This window comes from Pyrus communis, chromosome 4 (assembly GCF_963583255.1).
Source record: "Pyrus communis chromosome 4, drPyrComm1.1, whole genome shotgun sequence".
In the NCBI taxonomy this organism is placed as follows: Eukaryota; Viridiplantae; Streptophyta; class Magnoliopsida; order Rosales; family Rosaceae; genus Pyrus; species Pyrus communis.
This window is the reverse complement of record NC_084806.1, coordinates 4,579,608-4,596,467: the sequence shown is the minus strand read 5'-3', so window position 1 is coordinate 4,596,467 and position 16,860 is coordinate 4,579,608. Positions and strand designations below refer to the sequence as shown.

Here is a 16,860-nt window from a genome sequence, read left to right as displayed (position 1 = left end):
TAGTTTGCAAAATTCTAGTGTAATTTTAGCTGTTGCTGAAATTAACTTTCGTTATAGTGCAGCGAAATTACACAAAATACGTTTATATAATCAAGAGAAAGCAAAACAAAGTGATTCATTAAATTTTAATGATATATAGCTCACAATAGTGTGTGTGTGTGTGTATTGGTCAAAATATATATATTAGACAAAATGATATTGGTTTTATTATAATTTTAAGAACTAATACGAATATCAAAGAAGACATTCGAAATAGCATACAAGACGTCCTTATTCCAAACAAAAAATAAAAGACCAACTCAGATAAACGAGTTGCCGCGGTACTATATTTTTTCCTTTTTCACTTTATTTCTTCCACTCTCACACGTTGGTGTCACATCATCATCATAATGTATTCCCGATCCAGCTTTAATTTACTCACATAATCAGTTAATTAATCATTTGATTAATTATGATCTCCTATGTTTCTCAATCTTCTTCTGCAGTTCATCTTTCCTAGCCCCCACGATCTTATCAACCACCACCCCTTTCTTCATGAATACAAATGATGGCATTGCCTGCACCCCAAACTCCCTTGCTACATCCTGCATCCATCCATTCATTTTTATCAATTATATACCATATATATATATATATATATATATATATATATCTGTACGAGTCTCGTCTTTTTGGTCATCTAGTAATCAAAGATTCATGGTCACTTATCTTTAAATTTAATATCAATGGTTGATATCAAAATATTAAAAACACATTCATTTGTTCTCCACCAATGATATTAAATTCAAGCATGAGCGACCATATATTCTTTCGCCATTTGGTAACTAAGATCACATTTCTGATATTTGTATGTCATGTTCGGTCACGGGTCAAATTCAAATTTCAACATAATGTTATTGATATTTCAAGAAGAACATTATGTTTTCCTGGATGCGAATTCCATCTTTATGCTTTTGCAAGGAATCAGTGCGTAACAACGTTTTTGAGGTGTAAATAATAGTTTTTTTTTTTTTTTAATATATGTAAAATTTAAGAAAAATATGAGGAGAAGTATTCATGCATAAAATATATACCGGTAGCTCGTCGACATCAAGCTTGACGAACTCGACGTCGGTGAATTTATCAGCGTAGTCTCTCAAGATTGGCTCCATGGCTCTACAAGGTCCACACCATGTAGCCGTGAAATCAATCACCATCTGTTCATCACCATAACCATCCAAACAAAATAATTAATCAATTAAGCAACTTCATTAAAATAAATAGAGTGAGTATAATATAGTAGATTTATCATATACGGAGCTTAATTATGAACTCGTTTAGAAGTGTTTATAAAATGGTTGAAATCGCTTTTCGTGAAAATATTTTTGAAACCAATTCTTAATAAAAATGCAAGTAAATTCTATAAAGTAATTAATGTTCTTTTTGGAAAAAGCACATAACTGGTGCTTCTTGCAGAAATACTTCAAATGCTTTTGGAACTCAAAAATATTTTCTCTAAAGTCGCTTTCGGTCATTTTAAAAGCACTTCCAAATGAGCTCTATAACTTTCATTCTACAGAAACAATAGTATAGGGAGGGAGCATTCAAACTCGAGACTTTCAATGTAAGAATAGATGCTCTTAAACAACTGAATTACAAAACCTACAAGCTCCAAAAAGGAGCTTAATGATAGTTACCAGTTTATCGCTATCTTTGAAGGCAGCGAAGTGGGTGTTCCATTGACCCTTGGAATGGAAGGCCACGATGCGAGACTCGTGTCCATGTGAAGATTCATCCGAGTCTGGAATGTGTGACATGTTGCCTCCCATTTCTTCTTTCTTCTTCTTCTACTACTCTCTTTGCCTAAAACAAAATGATAAGCAGTTTCTTCTAGTCGACTGCGCTCGGCTGTGGATATTTGGTGTTGGTGGGAAGGTGTTTATATAGTGGTTTAGGGCGATGGGCAAAAGTTGTAAGGTGAACTTTAAGAATCGGATTCGTTCGATTATTTGACAGCACCATTCTACTATGTGGATCGTTGAATTTAATTTAGAAATTTTCTAAGGCATCTAGGTGGGATATTAATCATAAAAAAGGACTATTTTTATATAAACTCATATTCCTTTGCGCATGTTTGATTCTTCGTTCGTACAACATTTGTTAGAAAAATTGATGATGAAAAGGACCGATGGAGGGTTGAGTAAAATTTAATTTCAGGACTACAGCTAATATTTGAATTCATGGACGAAATGCTTTCAAAATCATAACTCAACGAATATTTCTATAAGTAAAGTGTATTTATAACATATTTGTTAAATGGTAAGATGATTTGTCTGACCCAAAATGGGTTTAATTCATGAATGTTGAGGTGGAAGCTCTAGAAAAGAATTTTACTTGGGATTTGGTTTCTTTGCCAAAAGGGAGAAAGCTGTGGTGTTCACTGTCAAGCAGAAGGTAAATCACTGTTCATGACACGGTAGCATAATCAATGTTCACGCACGGCACTATTCATGATTTTGTTAACAAAGGAAATCACAACAACACGAACACTGACTTTACAGTCGACACTGAGAAAAAGTGGGCACAAAATTAAAACGCACATGTCATTAAGAGCAAACTACTCTAAAGCTAAGTTGAATTGAACATGATAAATACCAAAAAGTATCAAATAATAATTGGAAATTTCTTTTAGGAAATTGTTATTGGCACTTCAAAAATCTTATTTTATACTCCTCACAAGTGTATTTTTCTTTCCTAATATAGAAAGTTTGGAGTGTAGAATAAGATTTTTGAAGTGCTAATAACAATTCCCTTCTTTTATACTCATTGATCTTCAAAGTAGAGTATATATAGAAGTTACAACTAGTACGTATACACTTCATAAATGTGCGACAAAAAACTACTATTTACACATATAACTCGCAACGTATTATCATATTGTGAATTATATTTTCAACTGAGACGAACACTAGTTTTCCTGATACGTCCACAATGCGGTAGACATAGCATTGTTTTTTTCTCTTCTTTATGGATGTTGTTAGGACTTATAGTAGTTTAAGAGTTATGCGCACCCTTTCCTTACAAGCCAATTTTTAACATGATCAATCGACTAGTTTAAGAGTTATTGCGTACAGAAACACAACACGGTATAATGTTAGGACTCAATTGTCCCTATATCAAAATAATAATATATACTAATGTTGTTTAAAAGCTCTTGGCCACCTTTCTCTTTCAATCCGGTTTTTAAGGACGAGTTCTATGTATCTGCTAAGCAGACAAGTTCTATCTATATGCTCTTAGGAGATGAATCTAAGATGTTAATTAAGTCATAATAAACACCCAAAAAAAAATGAAATTAAAAGAAATTAAAAGTCTATGACAGAGTTGGTGAGTGGTATTGTTTCTGAATTTGGCATCTAATTAATTCAATCTTTTTTCATTTTCTAATTAAAGGTAAATGCTGGGATCCCTAATTACACCAATTAGAGTGTAAAGAGCAGTTGGCTGTTGTTAATCTCAATAGACAAGTTTTGCCACGACATCAAAAACAAAGAGAATGGCATATATTCACCATTAGCATCCAAAACCAAAACTAAAAGTCAACTTAGTTATCGGAATTTTCTAGTATCTACGTGCGCAATATTTTGAAATATTGCTGAAATTAATAATTAAAATTTAACGGCAAAAAATTTCACAGTATAAGATACCTCGAAGCATTTGCCATGGGAACTACAAAACAAGATATTTACACAGAACTACAATTCTGTGAATGAAACCCATGAGCTACCAAATACTGTGGAATCTAATACAAAAAATTAACCGAGGCTAATAAAAGGGGAAAAAGCATCTCCTTTTTTTGCACTTTACAGTGGTTCCAATTGTTGCCTTGATCAAGTTGCCCCCACCCGTGCAATGCACATAAACCCACCACCACACATATGATAGATATATAGAGCATAAATCACCAATGAAATGAATAGGCAAACTGCGGCTTGAAAATGGTATACGAAAACATGTTTTCTAAAGAATTATAGGTTAGCAGATGCATGTTAAACCAATTAGTCAACGCAACATATCTACATCTTCGAGTTCAATTCGAATCTCTCACTCCCCACGTATTAAAATAACTTAGAATATATATTATAGTTTAAAAGGTAACTTAACATTTATAGATGTTGCAGACATGAGCGTAACTATATTGACTAAAACATATATACTTCCGTCATTGTACCCAAATTCAAATTTTTCCCTTCATAATTTGGATTAGTTTGCACTTGATGCTGAAAGACTCTTTTTTCCTCTTTACCCTAATAATGGTGAGAGAAGAGAGAGCAAGGGAATTGTGTAGACAACAAATTTCTAAATGATTCCTTTTCTACTAATGTCATCAATATATATAGAGAGAATTACACCCGTTTGACACATTTTTTTATTTGAGTATGTCATTTCACCATGGGATACAACACATTGCAATAGTATGTCCAATGAATATATCTTATACAAAACACCTATTACCCAAAGGTCATATATGTTATAAAGCATGCGGTTGGATACCCGATCAATGTGTATGTCTGTTAGCCATAATGAAAAGCTGCATGGTTTTTCTTGAAAAGATGTAATTATTGGGCAAAGAACCCAGCTCTTTTCTGCTAACTCAAAACGCACGCATATACATATGCCTATTATACATATTCTTGAAATATTCTACATATATTCCCAGAGAAAGGCAACCAAGAACCCGGCATCTCTGTGGCTGATCTCATCTTCGTCGTTAACGAGAAGCCCCACCCTCTTTTCAAGCGTGACAGGAATGATCTTATGATCACTCAAAAACTCTCTTTACTCGAGGCTCTCGCCGGAGCGTTCGTCAATCTGACAACGTTGGACGGAAGGGTGATCCCGGTGAAAGACAGTATTAGTAAACCTGGCCATGAGGAGGTGGTTCCTAATGAGGGAATGCCAATCTCTAAAGATCCGACCAAGAAAGGAAACCTAAGGCTCAAGTTCGACGTCGTCTTTCGGGCGAAGCTTAGTGCAGAGCAGAAGGATGATCTGAGGAGAGTGCTGGGTGGAGGTGATACCTAAGGTTATGAGAATTCATATGCCTCGGATAAAAACCAAATCCGTTTTAACTCTAATTGTCATGTAAATATTTAATCTTTCCACGGTGCGATTGTGCGTACTAGTCTAGTTTGAAGGTTTGGAATCCATAAATGTAAGAAATGCTCACGGAGCTCCCTAAATTGTAAGATTATTTTCTAATGGCTTATAACACTTTTCTTTGATGTTTGTGTTAAAGGTATTGCGAAAACTAAAAAACTGCATTTTTCAAAAAGAATTTTTACTCACGATGTTTAATCGGTTTTGTGAAATAAAAAAATTATCATAAGTTATATTTTCATGAAACTTTCCTACACCGCAAAGTTTTTAAAATTCATACAGGATATACCAATGTTCAAAAAGACATAACTACATTATGGCTAAGTTTTACGCCAGGTTGGAATTTTCTATTTATATTTTAAAAATGGTTTAAAAAGAAATATTTATGTCACTCAATTATTGACAATATTTTCAAATGTTTTATAACGTTGTCCTTAATGTATACACAGAAGATCTCGAGAAAACTTAACAAATTACTCACGATTGTTTAACTAATTTGCAATTCTAGTGGAATTTTCGCCGCTGCTCAAACTTCTTAAATTTTATGCAGAATATTTCATTGTAGTGCAGCAAAATTCCACAACACAGGTTTAATTAATCGAAAGAAAGCAATACAAGGTGATCCGTTAAATTTTAATGATACATATAGCTCACATTTTTTTAAAAAAATAAAGTGAATTAGCACTTAAGAAATATAAACATACAAAACAATCACGAAAATTAAAGAATACACAATCACTCTTATTTAGTCTGCACCTTTTTTAAACAAAACGAGAATGTTTTTATTATAATAATACAAATATTAAAGGGAAGTGTTATTGACACTCCAAAAATCTCATTATACACTCCTCATAAGTATATTTTTCTTTCTAAATATAGAAAGTTTGGAGTGTAGAATGAGATTTTTAGAATGCCAATAACAATTCTTATATCAAAAAGTACATTCGAGATAATATTTATGAGGTTTTCAATCCAAAAAAACTTTAACAAAACATAAAAAGCCAATTCAACCAAACTACTTGCGACCTTGCTATATTATTTATTTTTCACTTTATTTCTTCCACTCTCACGCGTTGGTGTCACATCATCATATTCCCGATCGAGCTTTAGTTTAGTCACAGCATCAGTTAATTAATCCTTCGATTAATTATGATCTCCTGTGTTTCTCAATCTTCTTCTGCAGTTCATCTTTCCTAGCCCCCACGATCTTATCCACCACCTCCCCTTTCTTCATGAATACAAATGAAGGCATTGCCTGCACCCCAAACTCCCTTGCCACATCCTGCATCCATCCATTCATATTTACCAATTATATACCATACATATACATATATATTTGTATTTTCATTTCGTCACCTAGATCAAGAATTCATGGTCACTTACCCTTAAATTAGTATCAAAGATTGATATCAAAATATTAAAAACATGTTCATTTATTCTCCACCATTGATATCAAATTTAAGGATGAGTAACTAATTAACTATGTAATCTATGGCCACATGGTAACTAAGATAACATTTCTGATATTTATACGTCATGTTCGGTCAAGTGTTAATTGCATATTTCCACATGATTTTTTTTTTTTTTTGAACAAAAGATAGACCTACACCAAGGGGGTAAAGGAGTGCGTTAAGCCTTAAAATGAACTTGCCATAATAATATGATTTAACTTCACAACTAATCAGTGTATACTGTATAATAACGTTTTTAAGGTCTAAATAATAGTTTTCTTTGTAATATATGTAAAATATAAGGAAAATACAAGGAGAAGTATTCATGCATAAATATATATACCGGTAGCTCGTCGACATCAAGCTGGACGAACTCAACGTCAGTGAATTTATCAGCGTAGTCTCTCAAGATTGGCTCCATGGCTCTGCAAGGTCCACACCATGTAGCCGTGAAATCAATCACCATCTATTCATCACCATCACCATCCAAACAAAATAATTAATCAATTTAGCAACTTTATTAAAATAAAAAAGAGTAGAGTATATTAGAGTAGATTTATCATATATGGAGCTTAACATAAGCTCGTTCATAAGTGCTTTTAAAATGGTTAAAATTATTTTTTGGTGAAAATATTTTTTGAACCAATCATTGTAAAAATGTAAGTAAATCCTGAAAAATCACGTAAAGTTCTTCTTAGAATAAGCACATAACTATTGTTTCTTACATAAATTAAGCACTTTAAGTACTTTTGGAACCTAAAAACATTTTCTCTAAAACTGATCTAGCCATTTTAAAAGCATTTCTGAACAAGCCCCCATGACTTTCCTTTTATACAAACAATAGTGTAGGGAGGGACTATTTAAACTCGAGACTTTCAATGTAAGAATAATATCAACTGAATTATAAAGCCTACAAACTCTTTAAGGAGTTTAATTATAGTTAGTTACCAGTTTATTGCTGTCTTTGAAGGCAGCGAAGTGGGTGTTCCATTGACCCTTGGAATGCAAGGCCACGATGCGAGACTCGTGTCCATGTGAAGATTCATCCGAGTCTTGAAGGTGTGACATGTTGCCTCCCATTTCTTCTTCTTCTACTACTCTCTTGTGTCTCTGAGAGATGGTGATAAAACAAAACTATAGGCAATTTGTTCCAATCGACTGCGTTTGGCGTGGATATTTGGTGTTGGTCCGAAGGGGTTTATATATAGTGGTTTAGGGCAATGGGGCAAAAGTTGTATGATGAACTTTAAGAATCGGATTCCTTTGCCTAGTGCATGTTTGGCTTTTCAATCATAGTAAGTTTGATAGAAAAACTGACGGCCAAAAGGACCGATAGAGGGCAAAGTGATATTTAATTTGAGGACAACAAAATCTAATATTTGAATTCATGGACGATACGCTTTCAAAACACTTATTCAATAAAAATTGCTATAGTTAAAGTGTATGTATAGCATATTTATGGAATAGCAAAATGCTTTTCTGATCCTAAATTGGTTAATGTCATGAATGTTGAGATGAAAGCTCTAACAAAGAATTCCACTTGGGATTTGGTTCATTTACCAAAAAGGGAGAAAGTTGTCATATGTAGATGCGTGTTTACTGTCCAGCACAAAATAGATCATTGTTCACTCACGGCACTGTTCACAAAAATTCTTTTTTTTTTTAACAAAGGAAATCACAACAATACAAACCCTAATTGAACACTTAGTACTAAGAAAAAGTGGGCGCAAAATTAAAGCACACTGGTCACCAAGAGCGAACTACTCTTATGCCAAGTTGAATTGAACATGTTAAATACCAAAAAAGTTTACATATGCACTTTATCGATGTAGGACAAAAGACTATTATTTACACTTATCTAATATTTACACATATATCTCACAATATATTTGATCATATTGTGAATTATATTTCCAACTGAGATAACACTCATTTTACTAATACGTCCACGATGAGGTAGATATAGCATTGTTTTTTTTCTTCTTTTGTGGATGTTGTTAGGACGTTATAGTAGTTTAAGAGTCTTTGCGCCAATTTTTAAAATGATCAATTGACTAGTCCAAGAGTTATTACGTACAAAAACGCGGTGGTATAATGTTAGGATTCAATTCTCCTCATATAAAAAATAACATATATAGTGTGGTGTAAAAGCTTTCGAGCACCTTTTTCTTACAAGCCGGTTTTTAGACAAATTCTATTCATATGCTCTTAACAGATGAATTCAAAATGTCAATTAAGTCAAAATAAACACCGCAAAAAGATGAAATGAAAAGAAATTAGAAGTCTATGACATACAGTTGTGAGTGGTGTTGTTTTTGGATTTGGCATCTAATTAATTCAATCAATTTTCATTTTATAATTAAAGGTAAATGCTGGGATCCCTAATTACACCAATTAGAGTACAAAGAGGAGTTGACTGCTGCTAATGTCAACGGGCAAGTTTTGTCAAATGACGTCAAAAACAAAGAGAATGGCACATATTCGCCATTAGCATCCAAAACCAAAACTAAAAGTCAACTTAGTTATCGAAATTTTCTAGCATCCTTATACGCTATATTTCCAGATTTTACCGTCAATTTTTTTTTTATCAATAATACAATAACTAAAATTTAACGGCAAAAGCACAGTACAAGATACCTCGAAGCATTTGCCATGGGAGCCGCAAAACAAGATATGACTAATAATTAATTGAGGGAGGCTAATAAAAGGGAAGGGCATCTCCCTTTTTGCACTTTCCGGTGGTCCAAATTTTTGGTTGATGCCAATTAGTCATCCGGTGGTCCAATTACTGCGGCTGAAAATGGTTCACGACAACATGTTTTCCAAAGAATTACAGGTTGGCAGATGCGGGAAATTGCGTAGCGTGAGAGAAGAAAATGCCCAAAAAGTCCCATGTTTTTCTTGGTTGGAAAAGCCCAACCGGCGACTTCCATCTTCTTGAATTGGGAGAGCAGGAACAACTCTCTCTTCTTCTTTTTTTTGGGTGGGGAAGAACGGTTCAAAATGAACCAACCCAAATGATTGTTCTAGAATAGCTATTCCTCACAATTGTTCCATGTGATGCGGTGGGTTAAACCAATTAATCTATGGGAGTTTTAACAAAAAGCTCACGGTACTGTTCACTTTAACGAAAAACCACATTTTTTACACTAAAAAGTCAATTATGGTACTATTCACTTTACCCTTTATTTTATTTTTATCGTTAAAACTCAAAGTTTTCAAATCTTTTTCATTAGTTTTCCTATTAATCATATCCACGTCTCCAAGTCAAATTCGAATCTCTCTCTCTCTTTGCATGTTGAAGACATATTAGTAACCATGTTAACGAGAACATATATACTACCGTCATTGTATCCGAATTCAAATTTCTCTCTTCATGATCTAGAATTGTTTGAAATAGACATAAACATAGATGAAAAACTTATAAAAATAAAAATGGCATTTTAGTTAAAATTGTCTGTAAGATTGTCATAACTCTTCACTTTGGTCCCTGAGATTTAAAATCAATAGAAGTAGTCCTAACTTTGTCTCCCACCAATCATGTTGATACTGCCGTGAAAAATCTGTTAAATAAAGACCAAATAAAAATTTTGAGTTTTCTATGGAGGGACCAGAATGATTGATAGTGGATAATTTTAAGTTTTAGAGACTAAAATCTAGAGTTATGCCAATTTCAGGCACATTTTAACTAAAAAGCCAAATAAAGGCAGTCTAGTTTTATTTTTGTACTTGATTAAAAATCTCAAAATATTTAATTCTATTTTTTTATTTTTTCTTATTATTTGTTTTCTTATTTCTTATTAATTTAATAAAAAAATAAAGTAAAAGCGGGTAGCGGGAATCGAACCCGCTCCGAATCATTTTTCTAGGAATTTGGGAGATCTCTTGATTATGTTCGTTCATCGTACATCATGTGGTCAAAAATTCTTTGAAATTTAAAATTTAAAATTAAATATAAATAATACCTAACAAAATCTGACCACACAATATATAATAAACGATCATGGTCACTTGATCTCTTGAACCCTCAGAAAAAAAAATCGAGCGAGGATCCTTTTCCCTTGATGCTCTTTCTTGGTGGGACTAAAAGCAGAAAAACAAAAACCACTAAAAACTCGGAAATGTTGTAAAATCGACAGTGTGTGTGCAGTGGAATAAGACACAAAATTTACGAGGTTCCTCTACAGTCAGTGTGACTGGAGTACGTCCTCGGGCAGCAGTAGTGCTTTCATTATAATTTGGAATAATAAGAGTACAAAGATAACTCTATTTATTCTTTCCTCTCCTCTTCCTCTCTTTCTTTCTCTGCTCTTTTTCTTTTTTCTCTTTTTATCTTTTTTTGTTACATGAAAACATATGGAGTGCTCTATTTATAGAGCAACTCCATATTGATGCATTAATTGCATGTTGAAATTTGTAACGCGTCTTCTGACAGCACAATTCATTTTCCACTTTCATTTTCTACAAATGGAACTGTGGGCATTCATTGCCCATGAGACTTTTCAACACTCCCCCTTGGATGCCCACATATCAACATGAGTTGCCTCGTTAAGATCTCGATCTATTTTTGGATGCTCCCCCTTGATGAGTATCTCCCCCTGATTTCAAATTATTTAGGCTGATCATTCATCCTGCTGCTTTAGTCTTTTAGCGGTGATAGTTGCCGAATAAGGTGTTTCACTTGTTGTTAACTTTCCACATACTTGTTCTTGAACTGGGTTGGAAGGCCTTCTGCTAGACTTCCTCCAAAGGTCTGAATTTACCTATTTTATCTGGAGCTGAATTTGATTCAAGGGTGGTGGACACTTAATCTTGAATCGGACTTGTGATTTCTTCAAAGGCCGTCTAGGCTTGATCTTGAATGAAATTGAACCATGAGGAGCTGCATGTGACAAGTGATCTTAGACTTTGTCGGGGATGAATTGACATGTGTTTGTTGTGGTTGTCTCCACATGCTTCAATGTATCATTTTCACTTGCCTTACTTGCTCCCTTGCAGAAGTGGTATTTTCCTTATGCAGGTTTGGCATCTTCTCGTGTAGTATTTGTCCTCTGATACAGGAGTGGGATGCAAACCTGGTATTTGAATGGACCATCACTTCTTGGTGGCAACGCAAGTTTGAGTGGAGGTTCCGACATATTGCTTTCTTTATCCTTGTCTTGGCAGGTAAGAACAAGGACAAAGGAAAGGACAGGGAGATTGCATGATATGAGATACTCTTGCTCTCATCCCTGATGATATGAGATACTCTTACTCTGGTGTGACTTGTTTGTAGATGTATTTTCAGAGAGGAAGAAAACTGAGTATTTCGAGATACTTTGTGAAAGATGCATTCTCGGAGATGAGGAAGAGTTAAATATTTTTCAGTTCTGCCTTGCCATGGAGGACAGAGGTTGACATATATATGGATTTCCCAATAGCAGGTAGTAGTGCTGTGCCTTTACTCTTATCAGCAACTGTGGTGTAATTAGAACAATAAAATTCACGCGTTTTCAACTTTATCAGAGATCTTTGACAAAGTTGCACGTGATATCCAAGAGCTGAGATTGCGTCTGAGAAAATGTTGACAGACATCATGCAGAGAAATCCGGCTTTTGAAATTTGAAAATCGGTGTCTCTTCGATTTTTGAATAAGTGGTCATGTTGCCCCTCCTTTTATAGAGATATCAATTTTTTTGTTCAGAAACACTCAGAAAATTGTTGCCTGCAGAAATTTCCCTTTCTTGCATTTCTGAGATTTTATCTGACTTCCTTCATCATTTTTGAAAATGGCTTGCCCATCTAACATTTGCTTAGATTTGAGTCTCAGGATTGATACAGACGAGCAGCGTCAGGATAACATATGGCGCCCGTCCTTCTCATCTTCTAATGGTCCTCTTACGGTTGGGGACTCTGTGATGAAGGATAACATAACTGCTACAGTGGTAGCCAGGAATCTTCTCACTCCAAAGGACAACAGAATCCTTTCAAACCGGTCTGATGAGGCAGCCGTTCAAGACTCATTGGCTCTCAGTGTTCAATGTGCGGGCTCTGTATCCAATATGGGCCAGCGCTTACTTGCTCGAACTCACCAAGTTGAATCATTAATGGCTGAGGTGGCAAGTCTTAAACAAGAGATTAGAGGGCTTAAGCATGAGAATAAAGTGTTACACATGCTTGTAAATAATTACTCTACGAGCATGAAAAGAAAACTCGACCAGCTACTGGAATCCGAAGGTCGGACTCAAAATGACAATCGGGGGTTCGAGTCTTTATTCCAAAGACATCCATTGTCTTAGCTGTCTGGAGTTCCACCAAGTATTGAGACTCCAAATAATCAACTTCTGGTGTCTTCCCCTTCTGGGGTACTTCCGAGTACTGAGGCTTCACATGAGCAACCTTTGTAAAGGATCCCTCCTATTTGTTTGTTTTAACTCATGTGTATGTAATTTCTCGGAGATATTAATATATAAGCTTTATTTCATTCAGTGTATTGTGTTAAATACAATAAAGCATATATTTCACTAAGATGTGGTACTTCTGGACCAAATATCAATTTATCTTTACCCCTCGCGAAGATAAATGATCATTCTTAGTGTATTAATTATTTGAGTATTCAACTCATAATCTTCAATCCATATGATTCTTTAATGTCGTAAACATCATGGATAAGATTCGTGTTGGCATATTGTTCGATTCTGCAGTTCGAGACAATATTTCTCTCAACACTTTATAATTTTTCTTGACTCTTCAGGAGTCCCAATTTAATATCATCAACTCTTGCAAGAGATTTTAGTATGTTGCAACAATACCATAATGGAAGTACTCACTAAGGCAATTTATACCATTCATTGGTATTGAGTACATATTTCATGCTTTACCCTTCCGGGGCTTTCTTCAAGCAATTTGAATCCTTTAGGGATTTTCTACATTTCATGACACATTTTTCTCTAGAATTTATACAGAGCAATTTGCTTCCATGTATATTTGAATGATTTATTTATGGAGATATTATGTGGGCGACTCATAACCCTTCATATATAATTCTCCATTCATATGAACTCGTTTCCAACCCTGTGTCTTATCATATGAGTGTATTTCACGGTATTACAAATGCCCATATGTAACCTTCTAGGTTCAACATCTTTTGGCTATTTGTATTGTATCCAAGTATATAGGTCTATTTTTCTACGTTCTTACAAAATTATAATGGAATTTGCCTTTCTCCATCTTTAGCCCATAATTTTGTTGATGGAAACAAAACGGGACTCAATATCACCACAGCTCATTGATGAATTTAGTAGCTACTGGTAAAAACCAAAATTACCATTGGTTATCATCAATCTGTGATCCCACATTCTCATGTGCATGCGCATGCATAAAAGTTTTTCATTTCTTTTGGGATATCCATTGCCTCTTCAAGGGCATTACACTATCTCTTCCAGGATAGTTATAATTTAGAGAATGCGGATCATAACCTCCTTTTGAGCGTTATAGAGCTTGGATTTTAATCTCCACTTCGGGAGTTGAGTCATTAGAACCTATACGTCTATCATGCTTCATGCATGAGACATCAATACTCTCATGTCTGCGGATTGACCTTTCCGGGACAAGTATCCTTGCAACAATTGTCATGCTTCTGGCATGCGACAGTTATGCAATAGTTCAGTAGTGCCATATTTTTCTTCTTTCGAAGGACTGAACCTTTTGAGTCTGAGGGTCTGCCACGCTTCAGGCGTGCAACAGATAAATCATTTGCTGCCATATTATTTTGTCCAACAGGGACATTAATTCTTGTAGGCACATTTGCAGCAAGTATATGTGATTTCATCACTTTCGTTGCATCATTAAATGCATCATTCAATTATTCTCACTTCGTTTGTATATTGATTGCTTCATGAATCAAAATAAGACAAATTCTCTTCGTTCTTCTGGAACGGTTTTTTCTTATCATTCTTCTGGAATGATATTTGTTCATCGTTCTTCTAAAACGAAGTTATTTTCTCCCCTTAACGGCGGGAAAATTGTCTTATCAAAATGACAGTCCGCAAACCACGCGGTAAATATATCCCCAGTCAAGGGTTTTAAATATTGAATGATAGATGATGTCCAACATCAATGCCTAATCCGCAATGATGCTTCATTTCAGTATGTTGTGGCAGTGCAATAGGCACATAGATAACACAACAAAAAACTCGTAAATGTATAATGTTTGGCTGGTTCCCAAACACGAGTTGTACTAAGAAGTATTGATGGTTATCAACAGGTCTCAATCAAATCAATAATGTATCATGTAAAATGACATGTACCCATGTAAAAAGTGGCAATTTTATTTTCATCAGCAGAACGCGGGTAATCAATTTCATCCGCTTAATAAATGCTTCTGCTAAACCATTTTTGATGATGGACATAAGGAACTTCTGGTCCTTATTTAATAGTCTGCAGACTGAGACTCTTATGACTTTTATTGCAATTAAGTTGAGGCACTGCGGCACTTCAAACTTAAGGTACTTATCAAGGAACTTCATGTCCTGATCTTTTTGTTTGATGGAACTTCAGGTCCAATCATTTTTATTTGATGAGGATCAAGAAACTGCAGGTTCTGATCTGATCAAGGAACTTCGGGTCCAGTATGTACTCATCGTAACAAAAAGAAGTACAATAAATAAATTAAAGCAATAGGCGGTAATTCCAGCCATAATGAATAAATTGCATTTAAGTAAATAAAGCTTGTGACAATGGCTTTAATTTAGCACCATTCACATAAATCAAAACTTAAAGCAGTAGGCGGTAAAACCGTCCATGATAAATAAATTGCTTTAAAGGAAATAGAACTTGTGAAAGGGTTTTAAACCAACACCAATTCACATAAATAACAAGAAGTATCATACCTCCTTTTATTTATTATTTTTCTTTCTTTTTGTCAGCACTTATTCAAACCTTACTTTTCTTATTTCTGTAGCATGGTGCCATGCACCAACAGAAACCATTTATGTCATTTTGACTAAATGGTGTCATGCACCATTCTGCACCATTCAAATCCAAAATATATATATATATATATATATATATATATATATTTTGTTAGGTTGTAGTCAACATCTCCCTTTTTTTTCTTCTCTGTCTCTGCCAATCTCGAAACGCAGGACCTGCTGGGTAGTTATGGAGGTTGCTCAAAATTCAATTCAATCCAAAAAACGCTACCAGAGGCTGGCGTGGTTCTTGCATGACCCAGGGAACATGTCATCGTTAAGCAAGAACCTCCTTACAGAGACATATATGACAGTGGGGTTGACGAAGGCACAAGAGAGGGAGGTCTGTGTGGATTCATTCTTGCCATCACCATCTCAAACAACCAAGTATTCATGGGAGTTCTCAAGATCCGTCGAAAACAACGTGATCTAGGTTTCCAAGTCTGATGAGATTCTTCTGGATCTCTGGAAACCAGTTGTCAAGTACGAGTTTTCTCATCTCGTGACGACTTCAGGTCGTAAATTTCAATTTTTCACCGGAATTCGGTGGGGCGCTTCTGGCGCAGTGGGAGAGACGAAAAATGGACATACCTTTTATTCTGTGAGATTTTAGATGACTGAGGTGAGAGGTGGATAGTGCTTTACCGGATTTATGGCGTTATGCTTTCCATTGACATGAGAGCTTTTCGTGCTGATAACGTGTTGTAAAATCGACAGTGTGTGTGCAGTGGAATAAGACACAAAATTTACGAGGTTCCTCTACAGTCAGTGTGACTGGAGTACGTCATCGGGCAGCAGTAGTGCTTTCATTATAATTTGGAATAATAAGAGTACAAAGATAACTCTATTTATTCTTTCCTCTCCTCTTCCTCTCTTTCTTTCTCTGCTCTTTTTCTTTTTTCTCTTTTTATCTTTTTTTGTTACATGAAAACATATGGAGTGCTCTATTTATAGAGCAACTCCATATTGATGCATTAATTGCATGTTGAAATTTGTAACGCGTCTTCTGACAGCACAATTCATTTTCCACTTTCATTTTCTACAAATGGAACTGTGGGCATTCATTGCCCATGAGACTTTTCAACAGGAAAGTTTTTTTGAAAGACCCAAAAGTTTATTCGTGAAGTAAAGGACTGGTCATTTCGCATTCAACGTTACTTTCTTCTCTCCATCTTTTCATCTTCTTTATGCAGAAAAACATGTAAATAAATAAATAAATAAAATTTATGAAAAACAAAAGAAATCCAATCTAACATTGAGTAGGTCCATCCAAAACAAAAAGGGACGATTTATAGCACTATTTTTTAATACGATTTTTT

At 34.8% G+C, this 16,860-nt stretch overlaps 2 protein-coding genes and 1 pseudogene across 2 annotated transcripts; 1 reads left to right on the top strand and 2 right to left on the bottom strand.

Annotated features, from left to right (window-relative positions):
* Nucleotides 1-178: 178 nt before the first annotated feature.
* LOC137732414 (thioredoxin H2-like) lies at nucleotides 179-1,875 on the bottom strand. Its single transcript, XM_068471723.1, has 3 exons — nucleotides 1,677-1,875; nucleotides 1,074-1,196; nucleotides 179-584 (listed from the first exon to the last, which is right to left on the bottom strand). The coding sequence occupies exons 1-3, from the start codon at nucleotides 1,806-1,808 to the stop codon at nucleotides 450-452; spliced, it is 390 nt and encodes a 129-aa protein (XP_068327824.1). The 5' UTR covers nucleotides 1,809-1,875; the 3' UTR covers nucleotides 179-449.
* Nucleotides 1,876-4,519: 2,644 nt separating this feature from the next.
* LOC137731356 (uncharacterized) lies at nucleotides 4,520-5,064 on the top strand (annotated as a pseudogene).
* An 832-nt stretch (nucleotides 5,065-5,896) lies between these two features.
* LOC137732190 (thioredoxin H2-like) lies at nucleotides 5,897-7,749 on the bottom strand. The gene is made up of 3 exons (XM_068471486.1): nucleotides 7,539-7,749; nucleotides 6,934-7,056; nucleotides 5,897-6,421 (listed from the first exon to the last, which is right to left on the bottom strand). The coding sequence occupies exons 1-3, from the start codon at nucleotides 7,668-7,670 to the stop codon at nucleotides 6,287-6,289; spliced, it is 390 nt and encodes a 129-aa protein (XP_068327587.1). The 5' UTR covers nucleotides 7,671-7,749; the 3' UTR covers nucleotides 5,897-6,286.
* Nucleotides 7,750-16,860: the final 9,111 nt, after the last annotated feature.